This window comes from Epinephelus lanceolatus, chromosome 13, assembly GCF_041903045.1.
Source record: "Epinephelus lanceolatus isolate andai-2023 chromosome 13, ASM4190304v1, whole genome shotgun sequence".
In the NCBI taxonomy this organism is placed as follows: Eukaryota; Metazoa; Chordata; class Actinopteri; order Perciformes; family Serranidae; genus Epinephelus; species Epinephelus lanceolatus.
The window spans coordinates 10618320-10641336 of NC_135746.1; the positions used below are offsets into that span (position 1 = coordinate 10618320).

At 41.1% G+C, this 23017-nt stretch overlaps 2 protein-coding genes, 1 long non-coding RNA gene and 1 other non-coding gene across 4 annotated transcripts; 3 read left to right on the forward strand and 1 right to left on the reverse strand.

The window, feature by feature from the left end:
* Positions 1-864: 864 nt before the first annotated feature.
* On the forward strand, positions 865-10352 carry klf11a (Kruppel like factor 11a). The gene is made up of 4 exons (XM_033648536.2): positions 865-1148; positions 5876-6097; positions 6545-7439; positions 8523-10352. The coding sequence occupies exons 1-4, from the start codon at positions 1116-1118 to the stop codon at positions 8816-8818; spliced, it is 1446 nt and encodes a 481-aa protein (XP_033504427.1). The 5' UTR covers positions 865-1115; the 3' UTR covers positions 8819-10352.
* Positions 10353-15163: 4811 nt separating this feature from the next.
* LOC144466519 (uncharacterized) lies at positions 15164-21061 on the reverse strand. The gene is made up of 3 exons (XR_013493125.1): positions 20923-21061; positions 15788-15917; positions 15164-15564 (listed from the first exon to the last, which is right to left on the reverse strand). It is a non-coding gene; the product is annotated as an uncharacterized LOC144466519 (long non-coding RNA).
* LOC117270737 (ribonucleoside-diphosphate reductase subunit M2) lies at positions 16779-21486 on the forward strand. The gene is made up of 10 exons (XM_078173715.1): positions 16779-17040; positions 17281-17349; positions 18076-18228; positions 18354-18470; positions 18717-18850; positions 18936-19030; positions 19150-19283; positions 19554-19658; positions 19747-19860; positions 20949-21486. Exons 1-10 carry the CDS (start codon positions 16951-16953, stop codon positions 21099-21101), a joined length of 1164 nt encoding a protein of 387 aa, XP_078029841.1. The 5' UTR covers positions 16779-16950; the 3' UTR covers positions 21102-21486.
* Positions 20234-20372, forward strand: LOC117271333 (small nucleolar RNA SNORD94). Its single transcript, XR_004502879.1, has one exon. It is a non-coding gene; the product is annotated as a small nucleolar RNA SNORD94 (small nucleolar RNA).
* Positions 21487-23017: the final 1531 nt, after the last annotated feature.

The window sequence follows — 23017 nt, forward strand, 5'->3', positions numbered from 1 at the left end:
TTATGAACACATTTTTATGTATGTATATATACATATATACATATATATATATATATATATATATATATATATATATATATATATATATATATATATACACGTATGTATGTATGTATATATGTGTGTGTGTGTATGTATATACATACATATATATATACATATATATATATATATATATGTATATAGAACTGAGAGTTAATTATGTTCATGACACAGATAGTTTTCTATTAATATCTCATGTTTTGGGTGACCATGATATTCTGATATGTTGTAGGTTGAATACATTTTCTGTCATTTAACCATAAAATCATAAATACATCAACATAATTAGTTTGTAAACATATTTTTAATTAAATATCAGAGCTAATTAAATTAAAACACATATGTCTTTATTGATATCTTATATTTTCTATTTATTCACATCAACATAAAGAAATAAAACATAAAAATAATCTAAACAAATGAAGATAACTGTGTTTATGTGTTTTATATTAAAGCCTGACACAGTTTCATCTGTTATATTTATATATTCAGTGATATATTTCCGGACATGTTCACTGTATCTGCATTTGTTCACTACATGCCTCTCGCGCGCGTCCTCGCGGGTGTCGCGGTCCCGCCTCGCGCCTGTCTGCTTCCCAACCTTTCCCCCAGTTCGAGCGCGCGGCCGGGTTCCGGGTTCACCGGGTTTACTCTGACACCGCTGACTCCCCGGCCACGCCCCCCGACAGCCACGCACCCCGCGTCGGACCAATGGCGTCGCGGCCACGTACTGATCACGCACCGCCTCGCCTGTGATTGGCCGCTGGCCGCTACACCTTTGCGTGTGATTGGCTGCGTGTTACCACCCGCCAGACGGCTCTGAATTTTGTTTCTCTGTTTTTTTTGTGTGTGTGTTTTTTTTTTTTTTTTGGGCTCCTCTCAGCTGAAGGCAGACACACACTCACACACTGAGACTCACTGAGGCACAGAGACACTCAGAGACACACCGGGACACACAGACACACCGGGACCGAGCTGGTGGAGGCTCCGCTCTGATCACCGCCTGCTCTCACTCCGTGATTCTCTCCACACCGGCCGCACACTCTCCACCGTTTCTCCCGTTTCTCCTCCTGATGCTCAGCTTCACGGCGGAGCGCTGCTGTCAAGTGAGTCTCTGCATCCTGCCTGCAGCCGCTCGGCTCATGTTTCATTATAAAGTTATTATAAGTGCTCAGGTCGGTGACACCGGCGGCTGGTCTCAGCTCAGCTGCTGCGGCGGTGACCGGGCTCCAGGTGAGCCCGTTACCGACTGTTTTTGTCTCGCTGAGTGTCTGTGGGCTGGTTTATCTGAGGTCATACTGAACCCAGTGTCTCCTGACTGTGTGTGTGTGTGAGTGAGTGAGTGTGTGTTGCTGTGTATCCACAGCAGTTGCATCACTGCGTTGCATCGCTGTAGATAAAGTTTACAGATGAAGCAGGTCGGTTTGTTTTTATTGTTGGTGAGTAAAATCAGATTTGGGTTGTTTTGTCTTTGTTGTTGTCTGAGATGAGTCAGGAGGCTGCAGCTGAGCTCGGCTCTCACTCCGCCTCATTATAGCACCTCATTATGTACATTAAATACACTTTATCATAATCACGATACTTTAGTCATGATATTATTGTCATTTTAAACGTTTTGTCACATGCTGAGTATAAGACTTCTTTTACCCTCTGCAAAGCTTATTATGTATATTAGAAATATAACGTATGTACATATAATCATCAGAGGTGCCTCAGTACAATATTATTGCAATCATTTAGTCACGATATTATTGCGATTTCCTTTTTATATTTTATGACAAACATCATCTTCTTTCAACTGTACATTTTGTCCCCAAATGAAAACTTTGTTTGAAAACAATTTTATTTAATAAGATAATGGACTGTTCTTTATTTATCAGAGGGAGATAACTGGGATGGGACTTTTTTTGTCTTAATATAATATAGTAATTTTAATATAATATATTACATATACTGTTAGTAGGGGTGGAAATCAGCAGAGGTGCCATGATACAACATTATTGTGCTAATTTAGTCACAATATTATCATGATTTTTTTTTTTTCACTGTACATTTACTCCCCTAAACCAACTGTGTCATTTTCTGACTGTTGAATGGTGCAATTTGGGGTTTTTTTTATTTTATTTTAGAAAATATGTTTTCTAGGGCATGTTTTTAAGAACTGCCAAAAATCTTAAAAGAAAAAAGAACCAACCACCATTTTTATGAAAACATTTTTTTAAGGTGGAAAAAAAGCCAAATTTTTTAAAAGATTTTTATTTTTTTTTTTAAAGAAAATACAATTGCTGAAATATATTTAAGAAAACATGGTGGATTTTGAAGCCAAAAAATATTTAAAGAAAACATGCCAAGCAGACACAAAATGTTTAATTCATAATAATATTATAATATTTATCCGTAACAATAACTGAATCCAGATCTTTTATTCTGTTGATTCATGTTTGTTGTGTAAAATGTTTGAAAATAGTAAAGATGACTCAAAGTTTCATGTTTAGTTTGAAATATTAATAACATATTTAATATCACAGAAGACATTAAAAAAAAATTAGCCCATATTGATCTTTGAAGAACCAATAACTGATCAATGTTGGTCCTAATAATCACATGTTGCCTCCTGAGTGTCTCATCAATAACACCTCAGATATCAGTATTAATACTGATGAATGTTTTATTGATCAGATTCAGACTGAAGCTGCAGCTGAGAACAACAAAGAGCCGACACAGGAAACAAAACGACGAAGCCTCAGAAATAAAAGATAAAATCAGATCAGTGACATCACAGAAATATAAAAGTTGAATCATTAAATCAGTTCAGATGATTCAGGCTGTGATGTCAAAGAGTTTTATTAAAACATTTATTATCATTACTAAACAGTAATTAAACCATCCAGTGATGATGATGATGATGATGTCTATGCTTCCTCTCCTGATCTCTTTACATGTTGCTGCTGTGATGTGTTTGTGTGATCTAATGCGTGGGAAATTACAGTGCCCGAGCTACGTACTCTGTGTGTGTGTGTGTGTGTGTGTGTGTGTGTGTGTGTGTTGACTTCCTGTTCAGAGCTTCCTCTCCCTCTCTCAGTGGGGTGAGTCGGTGCATGTTAATGAGGGAGAGGGAGGTGGGCGGGGCTTGTTTGGGGGTGCAGGGAGGTTCCCGGGCAGTGGGGCCCCTCTCTCTCTCGCTCGCTCTCTCTCTCTCTCTCTCTCGCTCGCTCGCTCTCTCTCTCTCTCTCTCTCTCTCTCTCTCTCTCTCTCTCTCTCTCTCTCTCTCTCTCTTTGTATCTGTATATCTTATGTCTCTCGCCCCTCACTCGCCCTCCCTCCACCCTTCCTGTTGGTGCAGCTGAACGTTCGCCAGACACCAACTTATCACAGCGCTCAGGAGCTCTTTGTCCCCCCATCACCTCCACCTACTTCTAGTTTTCAGCCTCAGTTTATTTATTATAACTTATTTTATATTTAAAAAAGGAACATATATGTATGTATGTATGTATGTGTGTGTGTATATATATATATATATATATATATATATATATATACAGAAATTTATTTTCATTTTATTTTTTAAGAAAACAAATATATATTTATATATATATATGAATTAAAGAATTTTTTTTTTTTTTAATTTGTAAAAAGTAAAACGAGTAAAAATCTTTTAGTTATTTTTGAGTAAAACTTTTTTCTCCCGCTCTTCACATGTACACGAGCACATGCGTGTGCACAGTTGGAGGGATTTAAAGCTGCCGTCCTCAGTAAACTTCACGGCTCCACATAAACACTTTAAACACACCTGTGTGTTCACTTGTGCACCTACATGTACACAAACTACACACCTGTGTACTTCTGCTTCAAAGTGTTGTCAGTTTTCATGTTTAACTTAACCTTTAAAAATTCATAAGTGTTAAACAGAGCATTGAACCGTCTATTTAAACTGATCCTTTTTATTATTATTAGTCTTATTTTGGTAGGACGGCTCAGGAGGAAGTAGCAAAACAGTGACATCACTGGTAGTTATAGAAGGGTGGTGGACGCTTCGCCTCCCAAACAGCTGATTGATGTCCAGCTATTACAGTAAGTGTCAGCAGCAGTGTAAACATTTGGGATCCCTGCTGCTTCTCTTAGTTTGTAGTCTAGTCAAAGGGATTTTCTTTTTTGCTGACACTTCAGACAGAAAGCCATTTGGGATCCCAACTCATATCTCTCACATCTGGATAGCGTTCAGGTTTTGTGGACACAAAAGAGCATAAATACCTATCATTCAAATCATTAGGGAACTCAGCTGAACACATTTGGAATCCCAACTCATATGTGACATTGCTTTTTCACATTGTTGACTTTTAATAAAAGTGATTATCTGAACCCGCAAAACAAAATACAACATAACATTACAGGAGAACACATTTTACATCCCTGCTGCTTCTGTTAGTTTGTTGTTGAGTAAGCCAGAATGCCATTTGGGATCCCAACTCATATCTCTGACATAGTGTTCAGGTTTTCTGGACACAAAAGAAACAGAAACATAAACAGAAGACACTTGTTCATTTGTAGACGGTTTATATTAACTCGCTGGCCACAGTCATCAAGTCGTTACAGCAAATGTCCCTTGCAGCAAACGACTCAGTAAACATTTTGCATCCCTACTGCTTCTCTTAGTTTGTTGTCAAGTCAAACAGATTTTATTGCTTCAAAAGAACTGAAATATGTTGCAGCTCACTACACAGTACCTAAAGCCAGTCTGACTTATGTCCAGCAGAGACATTTGGGATCCCATCTCTCATATTTAAAGTTGCTATAAAAGGACAAAGACATTTGTTTTTGTCATTAACTGTCAAACTTTCTGGACACAAAATAACAAACTATATTTTTCAAATAATGTGGGAGCTTAGTTGAACACATTTGGAGTCCCGACTCATATGTAAAGTTGCTTGTTGACGTGTGGCTGTTGTTAAAGCTGATTATCTGAACATACTTTTTTTTTTTAAAAACACGTATCAGTGTACTTCCATTAGAGGAGGAGACATTTGGCATCCCTGCTGTGCAGTCATGTAAAAAAGACACTTGTTTATGTTGTTAGCTGGTCATAGCCACTTGATTGCCTGAGCAGAACAGACACTAAACAACATTACAGAGCAGCACTTTTTCACTAGAGGACACATTTGGGATCCCAAATTATATTTACATTCATGAATAACTCTGTGAATAAGATGTGATCTGACAGCAGATGACAGATGTTTCTGTCATCTGCTGTCAGATCACAGATCACGCCCAGTATCTGGACTCCAGACGACAGACAAAGACAGATACAAAGTACAGAATATATTTACTGTCTGTGGTGAAAAGACTCAGAGTTAAGACTCGTCTGTTGTTTCACAGAGCGTCGGTGTCGGTGACAACCTCACGCTGCAGCAGGTTATATTTAACATTTTAAAACCATCACAGATTTCTGACCTCGCCCAGTTAATTAAATCAAACATGTAACCCGACCCGTGTAGGAGTGAGATCATGGAGTCAACACAGTTCAGGCTCTGTTTAGTTTCTCTGTGTCACCACACAGAAAATATATTTGAAAGAACCAAAAGTTTAACGGCTTTTTTATTTTTGGAAACTTTTCCTGAACCATAAAACGACCACATATAAAACACAGGAGGTGTATGGAAGCCTGTTGGTGCCAAAAACAGCAGCTGTTTGTTTGATCCTGTAAAGATTTAGTTTTCAGTTGAACTCATTTTGATTCCAGTTTGTCTGAACCTTAATTCTGATTCTCGTGTGTATTTGAGTATGAATATTAAAATAAAATAATTTAATCATCCTCTGACGTCCTGGTGTCTCTCAGGTTGACTGTATGGACAGCCGGACAGTGTCCACCATGGAGCTGAAGCCGTGCATTGAGTACCACGACCTGGAGGCCGCCGAGGCGCTTGTCAGCATGAGCTTCTGGGGTCAAAGGTCGCACAAACCCCGCCCACTGACCCCCACCTCCGACTCCTGTGACTCCATCCATCTCCACCCGGAGGGAGGGGACACCCCGAAAGACCTGATTGCTCTGTCCTCGCTGGTGAGACACTTTTATTAAATCTGAAAAGATAAAAGTTAACTGCTGCAATCTGAAGATCTGAGGCTTTAAAATGAGTTTTAATAGTATAATAATATCATAATTTAAATGAGAAAAAATACTTTCTTCTTATCACTGTTATTTAAAATTAATTGTAATCCTCACAACTTTTGCATATTCACACTTTATTGAAGTATAGACTTCATAAAAAATGAAAATTAAAATAAATTATATCTTGAGTAGTGGTTGTGTTTTATTTTTGTTTTTTATTATTGAAAAATCTGCCGTTTATTTCAGTGAAAAACCAAAAAAACTTGAATCAGAATTTTTCTTAAAAAGAAAAACTAAATTTTCTGGAAGTTAATTAATTAATTTTAATTAATTGAATCATTTAAACATGACAGCGTCCCTGTTTGTCGTGACCATCTTCTCTGTGGTTTCCTCCATCAGTGTATGACTCCGCCTCACAGTCCGAGCTTCGCCGAGGCCTCCACCGCCGCTGTCCTCACAACCACCACCACCTCCGCCCTGAGCCCCGCCTCCAGGCCAGTCTTACCCCGCCCTGTCCTCAGCACTGGCCCTGCCCTCCTCCTCACTGACTCCTACACCTGCCTCCCTCCACCCTCCTCCACCTCCACCTCAGAGACCTCAGCACTTCCACCTCAGACAGAGTTGTCCTGTGTGGCTCCGCCCAGTAGAGCGATGGCCACCAGCGTCATCCGCCACACTGCCGACAGCCTCAGCATTCCTCCACCTCCACCTGCAACCACCCAGCCGACAGAAACCTCCACGCTGCCTCAGACGGGAACTCCAGAGACTCTTCCAGAGGAGAAGGACGGAGCTCCTCCAACTCCAGACAGCCCGTCCTGTCCTCCCTCTTCAGCGTCTCCTCCTCACTCCTCCCCGCTGTCTTCCTCCTCCTCCTCGCCAGTCCTCTGCCAGGTGTTCCCGGTGAGCAGCCGGACGGGGATGATCTCCGCCTTTGTCCAGGCTCCGGTTCAGGTGCAGACTCAGGGGGGGCCCAAGCCCATCCTGCCGCAGTCTCCTTCCAGCTTCGCCCAGCCCCTGCTGGTGGGCTCCGCCGTGCCGCAGGGGACCGTGATGTTCGTGGTCCCCCAGGCGTCCATGTCCCAGGCGCCGCAGGGACCACAGACTGTCATGACCCTGGGCAACACTAAGCTCCTCCCCCTGGCCCCAGCCCCCGTTTACATGCCGACAGGAGCGAGTGGCGGCGCCTCGCAGGCCGACTTCTCCCGTAGACGAAACTATGTCTGCAACTTCCCCGGCTGCAAGAAGACGTACTTCAAGAGCTCCCACCTGAAGGCTCACCTGCGCACGCACACAGGTAGGGCGCTCAGTCACCTCTGATGTCACTTCCTGTTCACTTCACTATCACAGGACTGTTTTGTCACTGTCGTCTAAAAACCACGTATCTCCAAATGTGTGTTAGAATTTATTTTGACCGTCTGAGATAAATGAACCCTGCAGGCAAGAGTGTGGAGATACATGGTTTTCACTGGGTGCTCTGACCTTTGACCTCCTGGCACTTGTTTGCATGTTAATCAAATGTCATGTTTCTCATATATAAATAATGAAATCAGATTAACCCTTCGAACTCTGTAATGTAAAGCATCCACCAGTGCCTACAGTGGTATTTTTACTTATTGTGATGTCATTTCCTGGAGTAGCTTCAAATTCTTCATATCTCTAAAATCTGTACAACCTGAGCTACATGTTTATGTAACTTTATAAACTATAATAATTGATTAAAGTATTGAAATGGTGTCACAGAAAAAGAAAAAAACATTTTTTCAAATTTTAAGAAAAATCTTAAAACAGATTTTACAAAATAAAAAACACAAAACATTTTTTAAATGTAGAAACATAAACAAAATATTTCTAAACACTTCATAAGTTATTTTAAGTCTGTACTTTTTTTTTTTTTTAGATATGATCAGATGATTCACCATTTATTCCTTTGGTGCCATGGCATGTTTTGGCGTGGGTTTGCACCACATGTAACAGAGCGCAGTGACGTTATCATGAGGGAACAACTTGATGACAGAAGCTGCAGAATAATTAATGTTCTGTCTGTTATGGTTTTTATTTTAGGTTGATATATATACAGGAATATGTAAACAGCGATCTATCATGGCTGTTACGGCGAAATACCGGCGTTATTACAAGGAAATACTTCCTTTGTACAGCTGGACAGTCAGGTAACATAAATCAATGGTGTGATGCCGAGTCAGACTCAAGTCTGAACTTTCTGCTGCTAAAACAATAAACGTTTTTGTTGTGGTACTTATTTCAGATCTGTGTGTACAGGATCATACAGATGAAGAATTAAACTGCGGAGCAGGAACATTATTTCATGAACATGTGGGGGTTTTTTGGTGCGCTAACCGTCCGTCTTCTTCCTCCGCAGGTGAGAAGCCGTTCAGCTGTCACTGGGACGGCTGTGACAAAAAGTTCGCCCGCTCCGACGAGCTGTCCCGCCACCGCCGGACACACACCGGCGAGAAGAAGTTTGTCTGCAACGTGTGTGACCGCCGCTTCATGCGCAGCGACCACTTGACCAAACACGCCCGGCGACACATGACCACCAAGAGGGCGTCATCGTGGCCCGCCGAAAACCGAGACCTCAATAAAGTGGCCCTGCCCAAGGGCCAAAACAGAGGCGCCGCACTTCCTGTCGGCATGCTGGTCTCTACTGCCAACTGAGACCCTGTTTACACTCGGCTTTAAAATGCATCCTGGTGATCTGAACGCAGGCAGAGACACGCCGCCATCACACCTGCGTCTGTCCTGCGTCTCAGCTGAACACTTGTGTCCACACTTCCTTACTGCCGATGTCACAAGACAGGTTTATTTCAGTAGGTGCGACTGGCGGCACAGAGTCATTGGGGACATGTAAAAGAGCGCAGCGTTGGCGTGCTGTCACCAAAACAACCGCCACATCCTGCACTGATGACACAGTCCTTATCAGGGACACATCAGTACACACTGAGGTTTACACTACGACAGATTCGTGGTCAAACACGTCCCGGTCCCCCTCAACAGGTGGTCTGAGTGATCAGGTCATGATGCGTCTTGGTGGTCGTTTCCACTCGTCTTCAGTGCCGTCCACATGTGATGCGATGGTCTAGAACGCATTTTAACCAGGTGTAAACAGGGTGTAACAGACTCAGTCAGGAGCCTCACAGGGCCAACTCAGGACCCGGGGGGAGGGGGGAGGGGAGGGACGCCAACCAGACGCCGACAGGTTCATCTGGTTGTTTCAATCAGCTCCACATCAGGAGGATCTTTTCTACCAATCAGCTCTGCTGGTGAAGATGTCACTGAGCTCCGGCTGCGTTTACACGAACCACGACAAACTCTGAGTCACAAACTTTAAACTGTTTCCTCTGTTTCTGCTTCAGGTTTGATTTTGGCGAGGTGCAGGGAGGAAACTTTGTAGTTCATACAGACACACCAGCGCCCCTGAGAGGCCGAAACCTTCATTACACTCCAGAAAACACAACTGTTGTATCATGAATATCTGACACAAATATTAATCAGATCCCACCAGCAGCATGAAGCTCCTGTTACTGTGGAGAAACACATTCAAGCTCTGATGCTCGTTTTCCACCAAATCAGCTCCAGTTTCAGTCATGACTTTAGAAACCTTGGTGTTATGAAGCGAAGCAGCTCGTGTTTCCACCAGGTTTGTGCAGAACATTCAGCCCCATACTTTGACCACTACTGGTTGCTAATTGGCTGAATAGTTTGGACGTGCACTCAGAAAACACCTCCCAGTCTTTACCATTGCTGTATTTCATTACTTTTCTCACCAGCGTCCATAATGTCCATACAACTTCCAATAAATACAACCATATACATTTTAATCTGAGCACAGTCGAACAATAATGATAACGATAATATCAGCAACATCTGTGGGATGAACTTAAACACCATGACCGGCGTCAGCCAGTGACATAAGCCACTGAGTGACATGGCGGGATATTACACTGAACACAAATCAACCTTTATAATCGGCACAGAGATCAATTAGTGCCAATATTATTTGTGTGACGAGTCCAGATTGACAATCTGTGTAAATCTGGAAATATAAACAACGTCCAATGATACACAAAGATTTTCAAACTAAAAAAAGGCTATTTTGCTAAAACTGATCTGCAAATACATAAATTAATGATAAATATCTGTGAATATAAAAGCCAAAATGAAAATACAAGTCATTTGACACACCTCCCCCTTTTTGGGCTTCTCAGTTTACTTTAAATCCAAATGCCTCAAACCAAAATTAGGAGCCAGAACGAGCCGGTTCATGTTGGTGTTAAAGGTGTGTGAGTGTTTACACTAGTTTCTCCAGTTACATGACGTGTTTAGCTCCTGGTTGCCAAATTTGACACAGCGTCGTTTTACTTAATATGTAAAGTTTAATCAGTTCTTCGTGCAGCCTGACGGTGTTTTAACTTTCCTCCACAGTTTGTGTTTAAAACATAGAAATCAGATTAAAGTGAAAACATGTTAAAGAAATGAAAGTGATGAAAACATTTTGTTTATCAGCTCAAAAACAATCAGAGTTATGTTAAGGTCAAATTAAAAAGACGACAGCGTGCGTTGTGTAGACGGAGCCAGAGCAGCCAGCAGAGGACAGAGCGAGTTTCCCGCCCTGCTCAGGACATTTTATTCCCAACAACCACAAACTCACCGGAGGAGGAAGAGGAGAAGGAGGAGGAGGAAGGCGACAGGCTGCTATTCATTCACGGACAGAAACCAACAAAAACCTGACATTGCACTGGATTTTTTTAATCTTGCTCGTTTTTGTACTCTCTCCGTGTATAATCATGTTTACTTCATGTGTAAATGTCACGTTTAGCGAAATGTATGCACTCGTTTTATTTTTGCCAAAGCCTCTGTATCGTGCTTTTATTATCAGCCGACTTCTGTTTGTTTGTCTGTGACTGTAAATACTGTAAATATATTGATATCTATATGAATGTTACGTGTATTCCAATCTGCATTTATTGACAGTACGAAGTTATTGATATTTTAAAATGTCAGTGGACAGTATTCCTCACTGTGATACTACCTACTATCTTTGCTTTACACGTTAAAATTATTTAATAAACTTCTGTTGAGGAAAAGTGCTGTTTTTTTTTTTTGATAGCTTGATTTGGCCCATAGTGTAGCCAGTAAGAAAATACCTCGTTATTAAATGTTATTCTTAATAATAACAGCTTATATCGGAATAATCCCATTTCTGAACATTGGCCTGTAAGCGATGGTGAAGATTATGGCTTTTATAATAAAACATTACCACAAAAATACATGAAGTTTGTTCTCTCACGCTGCAACACATCTCAGTCACATTTAGTTTTATCTTGAAGGAAATATTAAAGACAGCAGATGGGAAATTAGCATCATCGCTAAGCTAACTGTGACTAATTTAGGTTTTATATTGTTAAAAAACTCGTTTAGTTTTGATTAAAGGAGCAGTGCAACATTTTCTGTCAGAGCGAGACGTCAGATGGACATCAGTCTCATGGTTTGGTTAGCTTAGCTTAGCATAAAGACTGGAAACAGGTGGAAACAGTTAGCCTGACTGTCTAAAGTGCAACAACACACCAACCAGCTCCTGATGAGCTCTGTGTGATCAGTTATTAAACATGTCGGTGTTGTACATTAAACTACTAACTGGTTTGTAAACCACCTCGGCCAACTACGACATTGAAATGCGGGTTATATGATAATGCATCAATAATAACATAATGTTCAGTATCATGGACGGATGAACGGCCCCAGGCTGCTGGGCACAGACCCAGGGGCCCAAAGTGTCACCTGCAAAGTGTCAAATGTCATAACACATGACGACCAGGAAGAGACTGGAAATGAGAAACAAAGACACAAAAAAGACGACAAAGAGACGCTAAGGAACTGCAAAGACAAAATAACAACAACAGCAAGCAACACAATCACAAGGAGACACAGAATAAATTAAAGCAACTCAAAATGACCAAAAGACACACAATTCCCTCAGTATGACAAATAATTACATTAAATAAACAAAAACAGCTACACAAAGACCCTAAACAACAAAATAAACACAAAAAATACCTCAAAAGTGACACACAGTGAACAAAACTGACCAAAAAAAATCCTCAAAGTCACTGACATGACCTTAAATAGACACAAAGTGACAGAAACAGACAAAATTATCTTAACGAGACAAACTTTCTACAAAGTGACACAAAATGAACAACACAGAATTAGCCTACAGAGACACAAAACTACAAAAAGACACCTAACAACTACAAAGAGATGCAATAAACCACCACAGTGTCCTGCTCCTCTGTGGGGAGGTGGTGGGGCCCTTTGTATATCTGAGCCCAGGGGCCCACTGTCCCACAGTGCGCCCATGTGTGTCTGTAACTCTGACACAGAGACGCTTTGCAGGGAAAACAGTAGATTAAAATAAAATAAAAAAATGTAAAAAGCAGCATAAAAACAGAAAATACACACCCGATAAAAAAGTAAACACAATAAATTCTTTAAAAATACACATTTTGAATTTAATACTTTAAATACATTTTGATAATAACACTTATAACTGTAACTCTGTTATTAATACTGTGTCATAAAGAATGGTGGAAATGACTCAAGTTCTGCTCTCAGGTAATTTTAAGGTTCTTTACTCGAGTATTTCTGTTTCATGTAACTTTCTCCTCCTCTACATCTCACAGATATTTATCTACATTTATCTGACAGATACTTTACAGATTCAGATTATTAATATAAAATATAATCAGTCATAAATGATGATGTCTTATCACAGATTAATCTAACCAGCAGGAAATAAAGTCATCAAAATGAGCTTCACCTTCACCAGCTGATCAATATTAAACTGATCAATACATTAATACATCAGTTAGAATAATACAATATCATTTACATCATCCTGTATAATGAGGGATTTATCTTTTGGTGCTTTCAGTATTATTGTTTGGATGATAAAACTTCTTGCAGGACTTTAACATGTGACACAGTAACTCAACACTACTCTAACTTTAATAGAGTATCCGAGTACTTTTACTCCCTCCTCTGAACATACTGACACACTGCAGTGTAACATAATAAAGTCCACAGATCATAACTGACACACTAAAGTTGAATCAGTAACTTCCCGCTCCTGCTGTTTGTGTGAATTCAGGTCACGCGCCATGAAAACAGTGTGAAGGAGGTTAATTCTGTGACGTCAGCAGCGTGTCTTTATATAAACATACATTAACGTCCTGTATGTGAAGTTTCTGCTCGACGACAGCGGCGCGGTCACGTGTTGCGTTACACAACCGGCGCTCCGACCACTCTCCCTCTCCCCGGTAACAGCGCTCATCCAATCAGCAGCCAGCTCTCAGGGGGTGTGACCAATCAGGGAGCACGACGTCGTGCCGGGAACGTGAGAAGGGCACATGATTGGCTGCTGAGGTCCCCGCCCACTTGCCTTACTGACCGACATTCAGCAGGAGCCAAAAGAAAATGAATCAAAACTCTAAATATATAAATAAAAACAGGCGGGAGTAACCAGGGCAACAGTGACATCATGAGGCGGGAAACGGGACTGCAGCACAGTGTCTCTCAACAGAACAAAGGCGGGAAAATACTAAAAACACCACAGATAAATGACTACAGTAAAACAAGAAATAACGTTGTTTTAAATATGTTTGTTAATTTTAACAAAGTCTCAGCATCAAAATATACAAAAATACCAAAAGTAAAAGTAATCATTATGCAGAAAAATAATAATAATATTTATTTATTTTGTTCTTTGTAAAGCCCCTTTGGGTATCCAGACAGCACTATATAAATTTAATAATAATGATAATTTACTGTTATGATTCCTGTATCATATTTCAGTTGTGCAATAGAGACTTAAAGGTGTAATATTCTTATTGACACTGTCTTTACTGCACAATAATTGGTGCAATAATTCAATAGCAGCAAAACTCTGCAATTATGCAACTGCTCAACTCATTCTTAACCAACAGCACTCTTTAATGTATATTTAACAATATGCTGTACACATAATATATTATTACAGTATGTTTCTATATAATATTTGGAATAAAATAATATAACATTTATGTTTGTGTAATATTGTCAATCAATCAATCAATCAATCAATCAATTTTATTTATAAAGCCCAATATCACAAATCACAATTTGCCTCACAGGGCTTTACAGCATACGACATCCCTCTGTCCTTATGACCCTCGCAGCGGATAAGGAAAAACTCCCCAAAAAAAACCCTTTAACGGGGAGGGATCCCTCTTCCAGGATGGACAGACGTGCAATAGATGTCGTACAGAACAGATCAGCATAATAAATTAACAGTAATCCGCATGACACAATGAGACAGAGAGAGAGACAGAGAGAGAGATGCAGGTAATGACAGTAGGTTACAACAATATTATTGAAAGTAATAATATTATAGTTATAGTTCTGGCTACTGTGGTACAATATGTTGAAAGTATGTATTAATATCTGGCAGTATACATGTGTGACAATAGTCATATGTGTATAATAACAGTAGAAGTATGACTAATGACTAATGATGGCAGCAGCAGCAGGAGGCATCTGGCAGGACCACGGCAGCACCACAACTCACACACGTCACACTGTCCAGGCACCGCTGCGATATGAGTTAATCTGAGAGACAGTGGAGCACAAAGGCTCCAGAGAAGAAGCTGAGTTAGTGACATCCAGAATGGCCGAGTTAGCAAGATGCAGTAATAGAATACGAGAGAGAGAGAGAGAGAGAGAGAGAGAGAAGGAGAGAAGGTGCCCGGTGTATTAAAGGGGGGTCCTCTGGCAGACTAGGCCTAAGTCAGCCTAACTAGGGGCTGGTACAGGGCAAGCCTGAGCCAGCCCTAACTATAAGCTTTATCAAAGAGGAAAGTCTTAAGTCTAGTCTTAAATGTGGAGACGGTGTCTGCCTCCCGGACCGTAACAGGAAGATGATTCCACAGGAGAGGAGCCTGATAGCTGAAGGCCTTTGTCTGTGTTGTATATGGTAGCATTACAGACATATTTTTATATTTTGATTCACTTTACATTTCCTACTCAGCACATTATACATATTTGATATTCTTTAATGTTTCATATTCATACTTACACTGATACTAATAATAATGACAGTGCTTTTATTAATAGGTGCCTTTCAAAGCACTCAAGGACACTGACAAAACACAGTTAAATCAAGCAGTGATGTTTTCATAGTTAATAAAGTCAAACAAATAAGTAATATACAGTAATGAGTTCATAAAATAAACAGGAAAAAAATCCAAATTATAAAAACTAGGTATGAAATCATCATCATAGAGTCTTCATCAGTGCAGATCTCGATGTGTGTGTGTCATCATTTGATCAGACTGAGTATGGCAGCTCGTATGTTCCTCAGTGTACCACTAAAGAAATATGACAATAGATATATTTGGTGAAATATTTCCAAACAATAACAGACAGCTCCAAAGTGAGTTTCACCACCACAGACACAAAGAATCCGTCAGTAACTTTATTATGATGTTAAACTCTGACAGAGAGTGTGTGTGTGTGTGTGTGTGTGTGTGTGTGTGTAGTTATCTCTATGCTGCAGGGATGTTTGTTTCCTGTGTGTTAGCAGATATAAACCTGCAGTTCTCGTTCCTGCCGACAGGGGGCGACTCCACCTGCTGACCTACATTCACAGGCTGTGTTGTTGTCTTCTCAGGCAGCCAATCAGAGCGCTCCGTTCCGGAAACAGCTGATCAGTCAGCTTCTCCTGTTTCGAGGGAAAATTAGGCGAATATTATATTAAACCTCAAAGACTGAAACTCGATTTAATCAGAAGCACAACACGCACAGATCGTCACACACACACACACACACACACACACAATAATCTACACTTTAAATGTTATAACGTCCTGGTTCAGACTAATAACTCGCCAAATACCCGGAATATGTTCCTTTGTTGTGTTACATGTTTTAGGATAAATCCTCTATGTTCGGTTAAATTCTCAAACCTGGAAATATAAACGACAGCTCTGAATGTAGAGTCATAATAACGTGGTGTTTGAAATGATTTTAGGCGCTGAAATGTCTCTCGGACACCGCCAATATGAAATTAACAACAAACAAAAAAAAATTGGAAACGACCCAGAAATTCCAGAAATTAACGCTATAAACACGGACACATATTTAATATGACATTTATTGTGATACTGAAATAAAAACAGGATGATGTCAGACAGTTTAACTCATTCACACTCTTTCAGACGTTTATGAAACAATAAAGAGCTGAAATCTTATCACGGAAATCAGATTTATTTTCTGGGATTGTAACAGTAATGTTTCCCTCTCACACTGAGTGTCAGAATCACAGTTTAACAGTTTTTACTGTAAAATAAACGCGTGTTTTTATTAAATCATAAACGTTGTGTAAACGCTGATTTTAACAGTTTTGTAATACCGGTTTCGGACAGTTTTGTAACTTCTCACAGACAAAGACGTTTGAATCTCCCGCAGCTGCCCGGGCGTCACGTGACCGCTGCTCTCCACCTGATTGGCTCCGTCTCAGCGTCACTGTTAAAGAGCCAACACGAGCTGTGTTCCTATTGGCCGGCTGCGTTCTAGCGCCAAGATTTCAATAAAAAAGGCTCGAGCGGTCAGAAGCCGCTTCAGTGTGTCTGCTCTCTGGCTGTGTCCGCCGCTCCGCAACAAACCTGCTGCTGCTGCTGCTTCTCTTTTTAACCGACTTTTAATCGGTTAACGTGTCTTTTATTCGTGTGTCCGCGTGAAGGGAGGAAATCAAAATGCTTTCTGCTCGCTCTCCTCTTTCCGTCAAGGATGAAAACGGCGTCATCAGTCAGGTCAACAACATGTCGCTGGACAAAGAAAACACGGTGAGAACTCAGACACACACTCATGTTTCATGTGTCATTATAACGTCTCATGTCACTTTAAGGTCCCAGCACAGTGTTGGACACTTTAACCTCACGGCAGCCATCTTGTGACGGTCCTGTAGTTAATGTGTGTTTCAGTCTGATGTCATCAATCAAACGTATTGATCCAGTATCAGAGTATTGATCCAGTATCAGAGTATTGATCTGTTCACTGAGGGGTTCTTGTCATTGATCTTTCAGCCTCCGAGTCTGAACACGACCCGGATCTTGGCGTCTAAAACCGCGCGGAAAATCTTCGACGACGCTGCGGTGAGTACAGATCTGCTGAAACCTTTAATCATCTTCATCTAACTCACATCATCTTCATCTCATATTAAAATACAGTATTATTAGATAGTGTTGATTGTTGTGCTCATGTGGCGCCTAAAATATGGTTCTGGCGCCAAACAATCAGCTGTTACTGTTTGCCTTAGGGGGTGTTCTTAATTTATCAGAGGAGGAGGGAGGCTGGGTGTGACCTGGTTTTTCTTTTCTGATCCTCCCTGAAGCTCCAAATATTTTTCCTCGATCTTCTCTGAGTGACTGGAGGAAAATCCACGACCCCCCAACCCTGAAATAAGCTATTAGTTTATAAAACTTACTTACTTATTTTAAGCTCAGATTTGTTTGTTTTTCTGAGGGATGCATTTGTCAGACATGATGTGTCCAAGGACAATCAGCAGCACTCTAGCAATAATTTCCTATTTTTTAAAGTTTCTGGCTGATAAATGTAGTGATTTTGGCCAAAAGACAGCGGTCACATTTTCTTTCAAAATTGCCTGAAATGTGTAAAGAGAAATCACCAAAAACTTTTAGGAGGGAAAAATGTAGCCAAAAAAATGTATAATGCACAAGATACAACAATGTGAATTTGTATGGTACCCTCAGACAAAATTTAAAAAAAAAAAAAAACACTTTCTTTTTTCTCTCACAAATGTGTTTAGACTTTTCAAATCCTGAACAATTCGGGTGACAGTTGTGTGTTTTGTCTCTCAGCCCAAAGCAGTGAAGAAGAGCAGCAGCAGGGAGAAAGAGGAGGAGCCTCTGCTGAAGGAAAACCCTCGTCGCTTCGTCATCTTCCCCATCCAGTACCACGACATCTGGCAGATGTACAAGAAGGCCGAGGCATCTTTCTGGACCGCTGAGGAGGTAACCACGGAGACCACTCCCATTTGTTGGATGATGTCATTTAAGTGTACTGTGTGTGTTCAGCTGTTGGGTGATGTCATGTTAACGTGCTGTGTGTGTGTGTGTGTGTGTGTGTGTGTGTTAAGGTGGATCTGTCGAAGGACCTGCTGCACTGGGAGTCTCTGAAGGACGAGGAGAGGTACTTCATCTCTCACGTGTTGGCTTTCTTCGCCGCCAGTGACGGCATCGTCAACGAGAATCTGGTGAGCTCCGCCCACATGTCACTGCTCTATGTCGATTTGACACAGAAGTATAAATTAGGACAGACGTCCACTGAGACGTTCACTGCACACGACATGTCGTCTCAGTTTAATCAGAAAGAAGCTTCAGACTCAAAGGATCAATAGATCATTGTCTCTGTATTTTATGATGTGATGGGTCACAGCAATCATTCAGTGATCAATAGTTTGAGATGAGCTGATGACTGAGTGTCGTCTCTTTCCCACCAGGTGGAGCGCTTCACACAGGAAGTGCAGGTGACGGAGGCCAGGTGTTTCTATGGTTTCCAGATCGCCATGGAGAACATCCACTCAGAGATGTACAGCCTCCTCATCAACACCTACATCAAGGAGCCCAAAGAGAGGTGATGACCTGGTTACTGGGATCTTACTGGTGTCTGTTATTGGTGTCTGTTACTGGTTACTGATGGTGTGTTCAATGACCCACAGAGAATACCTGTTCAACGCCATCGAGACTCTGCCATGTGTGAAGAAGAAGGCTGACTGGGCGATCAACTGGATCGGCAACAAGAGCGCCAACTACGGTAAACCTGCTCACTTCCTGTTCCTGCTGTCAGTCAGCTCTGATACTGATCTATGTATCAGGTATTGATCAGGTATCAGATATTGATCAGGTATTGATGGTGACTCTGTGGTTCCTCAGGTGAGCGTGTGGTGGCCTTCGCCGCCGTGGAGGGAATCTTCTTCTCTGGTTCCTTTGCTGCGATCTTCTGGCTGAAGAAGAGAGGCCTGATGCCCGGCCTGACCTTCTCCAACGAGCTCATCAGCAGAGACGAGGTGATTATTGATTATTGATCAGCAGGAAGCTTCATCCTGTCACTTTGACATCAGATAAATCCAGTTTGATCCAGTCTGTTTAACTGATAGAAATAAATCCAGTTTGTGTTACTGGTGTGTGTTACTGGTTTCACTGGGCTGTAACCAGTGTGTGTGTGTTACTGGTTTCACTGGGCTGTAACTGGTGTGTGTTACTGGTTTCACTGGGCTGTAACTGGTGTGTGTGACTGGTTTCATTGGGCTGTAACTGGTGTGCGTTACTGGTTTCAGGGTCTGCACTGTGACTTCGCCTGTCTGATGTTCAAACACCTGGTGAACAAACCGTCGGCAGAAACCGTCACCAAGATCATCAAGAACGCCGTGGAGATCGAGCAGGTGGGTCCTCGACATGTCATGGTGTCTCTCTGTCAGTCAGCTGATGGTTGAATTGGTTTTAATGGTGTGTTCTTTGTTGTGTTCTCAGGAGTTCCTGACGGACGCTCTGCCGGTGAAGCTGATCGGGATGAACTGTGACCTGATGAATCAGTACATTGAGTTTGTAGCCGACAGACTGATGCTGGAGCTTGGCTTCACAAAGGTAACCACATCCCAGTAAAACCACAGCTCCCAGTAGGGCCGGGGGACGACTGATGATGTCAAACATGTCCGTTATTACAGCCAGAACTAAAAGGTTGTTTTCAGTCAGCTGATGCAGATGACAGCTGGAGTCTGTACGCTGTAACAGGAACAGTTACATAAAGTCAGACAGACTCTGACACTGATCTGGGATCTGTTCTGATCCTGGATCAGATGTTTTCAGTCTGTCACCCCTAAAATGTTTTTGTCCTGTTTCAGTTTTGACTCTAGTAACAGCTGCAGGGTTTTTATCAGCCGCTCAGTGGTCTGATCAGAATTATAGTTTAAGTTTTAAATGTGGAGTCTGAGCATCAGGCGTCTGGAGGAGGATCAGGTCTGTGATGATGAGAGGCGCAGGGGTACGGACCTCAGCCAATGATGGGGGCTGAGTGCTGCTGCACACGTTCTGATTGGAGGACAAGTGGTTCACCAGCAGAACGACAGCAGCACGAAACAGACGCCTGTCTGAACAGACGGCACCTGAAGCACTGAGTGAACTCTGAATGAGCGAGTTCAGACCAAAGATTCATGATGAGACAAAACTGTCTTTGAATGTTACAGAGAAAAGCTGCCACAAAATAAGACTTACAGAGAGTTGTTGACTAGAGATGATACACTGTCTCATTGTGGTCACTTCCTGTCAACGTTACAGATCAGAAGTACAGAGTTGTTGACTAGAGATGATACACCGTCTCATTGTGGTCACTTCCTGTCAGCGTTACAGATCAGAAGTACAGAGAGTTGTTGACTAGAGATGATACACCGTCTCATTGTGGTCACTTCCTGTCCACGTTACAGATCAGAAGCACAGAGAGTTGTTGACTAGAGATGATACACCGTCTCATGGTGGTCACTTCCTGTCCACGTTACAGATCAGAAGCACAGAGAGTTGTTGACTAGAGATGATACACCGTCTCATCGTGGTCACTTCCTGTCAACGTTACAGATCAGAAGTACAGAGAGTTGTTGACTAGAGATGATACACCATCTCATCGTGGTCACTTCTTGTGAATAATAAACTGACCTGGGTTCTGTGTTGTGTCTCTGTAGATCTACCGGGCGGAGAACCCCTTCGACTTCATGGAGAACATCTCTCTGGAGGGAAAGACCAACTTCTTTGAGAAGCGTGTGGGCGAGTACCAGAGGATGGGCGTGATGTCCGGCACCACAGACAACACCTTCAGGCTGGACGCCGACTTCTGAGGACAGAGGTGGAGACACTCAGTCACACATTCCAGAAGCTTCTCACTGAGTCTCTGCAGAAGGAAACACTCAATCCACAGAACTACATGTACAGACATTTTTATCTCAGGATGATGGCAGATCAGCTGACTGGTGGTTTACATGACAGATGAGCTGTTCAGCCAATCGGAGCACTGCAGCAGGGATCAGTCCTCTGACCGGGGTCATTATCTGCTGAGAGTAAATTATAAACTGAGGTGAAGTCAGCAGTGACCTGGTGGAGGTTGGATCAGAACCCTGGTTTTATAGTTTGTTTTAATAATATCTGCTTTATGATGTTTTTATGGACCTAATGTTTTAGTTTATTTGTACAGTTTAGCTTTTTGTATTAAAAGTCAAAACTTCATGTGAAAGCCTCAAATCTGTTTCATTACTGCTTGTCCACTCTGACTCAACCAGATAATTGATTAAAAGTGAGTTTTAAAAAATGACACAAGAAACATAAAACCTCTGATACAGATGTGTTTTTTATCATCAGTCAAAGCTCACAGCAACACAACGTACACACTCCCAACAGCATTGAAGGATCAATTAAACTTGTTCGATCAAATTCTTAATTTGACTAATTGTCATTTTTACATTCGGATTATCTTAGTTCGATTCAGCGTTACAGACAGCCGTTCTTCACCGGATTAATTCCTCCTGGATTTCGGGAGCAGTTTTGTGATTGTTGAAGCCTGAAATGCTGATTTCATTACTGGTTTATGAAAACATCGCCATGTATGTTGTAATATGTTGAGGTACCTTTTTAAAGAAACACTCACTTTGAATGCAAATCACTATATGATGCATTTTATAAGCTGTAAAATAATCAAATATTAAAAAGATCTTTGAATAAATTAGAACCAGGTCAGAAGATTTAGAAGCAGAGTACACCAACATGAATATGAGGCGGGACTGCAACGTGTCTTCCTCTTTAATCTGCACATTATTCTAGAGCTGAAGTGAGAAGAAGAAATTAACCTGCAGCTGCTTTACCACATGACATGGTAGAGTTGGTTTAAACACAGCTGGGAAGGTTAAAGGACATTTACAAAAAAAAATAAATAAATAAGGGGTTGCTTTATTCACTGTCTTATTGGCTGAATCACATGACCCAAACCACGACTTATTTTTACATTTGGAATAAAAAACACGTGTGTTTCATTTATTCAGCGAACAAACATCAAACTCGAGGAGGACTATTTAGGGATTCAACTAATGATTTAAAATATTATCAATTATATTCTTCTTGAGTCGTTTCGTCCGAGAATATCAGAAACCAGAGTTCACTGTTTGGTCTTCAGATTAATTCAGTTTAAGATCTGAGACAAAGAAAACAGCAAACACACTGAACTTTAGGAACCAGACACTTTTAGCATTTTTTAAAAAAAAAAAACAAAACAAAGGGTTGTCTTTGAAAATAAAAGTTAAACAGTAAAGTCCTGAAAGGTGAGGTTTTTTTGTGTGCACATGATTACTTTTTTTACACTTACCAAGTTAGTGTAAACAAGTCTGTTTGTTCTGTGAGTAATCCATGTTTTTTTACTGGAGAAGGAGAGAGGCTCAAATATTATGAAGTCCCAGTAATAATTAATATGATGTAAAGGAGAATCTGTCCTCATCACTGCATCTGTGGTCAATTAAATATTATTACAAATTATTCCATTAACAGGTGACCTCAGGGCGGAGCTGACATCCTGTTGTTGACGCTGTTGTTTGTGTAGACAATAAAATCTATGTTCTCCTGTTGGTGTGTCAGCTGAAGGCTCCAACATGGGAGAAGTGGTTAAAAATGACACAAACAACATTTTGAAAAGGCGGCTCCAAAAACTGTATATTATTCATCAACGGCTTTAATTTATTAACTGTCATGGAATATCTGCAGGCTCCTGCAA

What these genes read in the sequence shown, in the direction of transcription:
- klf11a (XM_033648536.2), top strand. Translation starts at nt 1,116, where the DNA reads ATGCTCAGCTTCACGGCGGAGCGCTGCTGTCAA. An exon ending in CGGCGGAGCGCTGCTGTCAA is followed by an intron (nt 1,149 to 5,875) that starts GTGAGTCTCTGC and finishes GGTGTCTCTCAG; the next exon opens with GTTGACTGTATGGACAGCCG. An exon ending in TGATTGCTCTGTCCTCGCTG is followed by an intron (nt 6,098 to 6,544) that starts GTGAGACACTTT and finishes TTCCTCCATCAG; the next exon opens with TGTATGACTCCGCCTCACAG.
- LOC117270737 (XM_078173715.1), top strand. Translation starts at nt 16,951, where the DNA reads ATGCTTTCTGCTCGCTCTCCTCTTTCCGTCAAGGATGAAAACGGCGTC. An exon ending in CTTTCTGGACCGCTGAGGAG is followed by an intron (nt 18,229 to 18,353) that starts GTAACCACGGAG and finishes GTGTGTGTTAAG; the next exon opens with GTGGATCTGTCGAAGGACCT. An exon ending in AGCTCATCAGCAGAGACGAG is followed by an intron (nt 19,284 to 19,553) that starts GTGATTATTGAT and finishes TACTGGTTTCAG; the next exon opens with GGTCTGCACTGTGACTTCGC.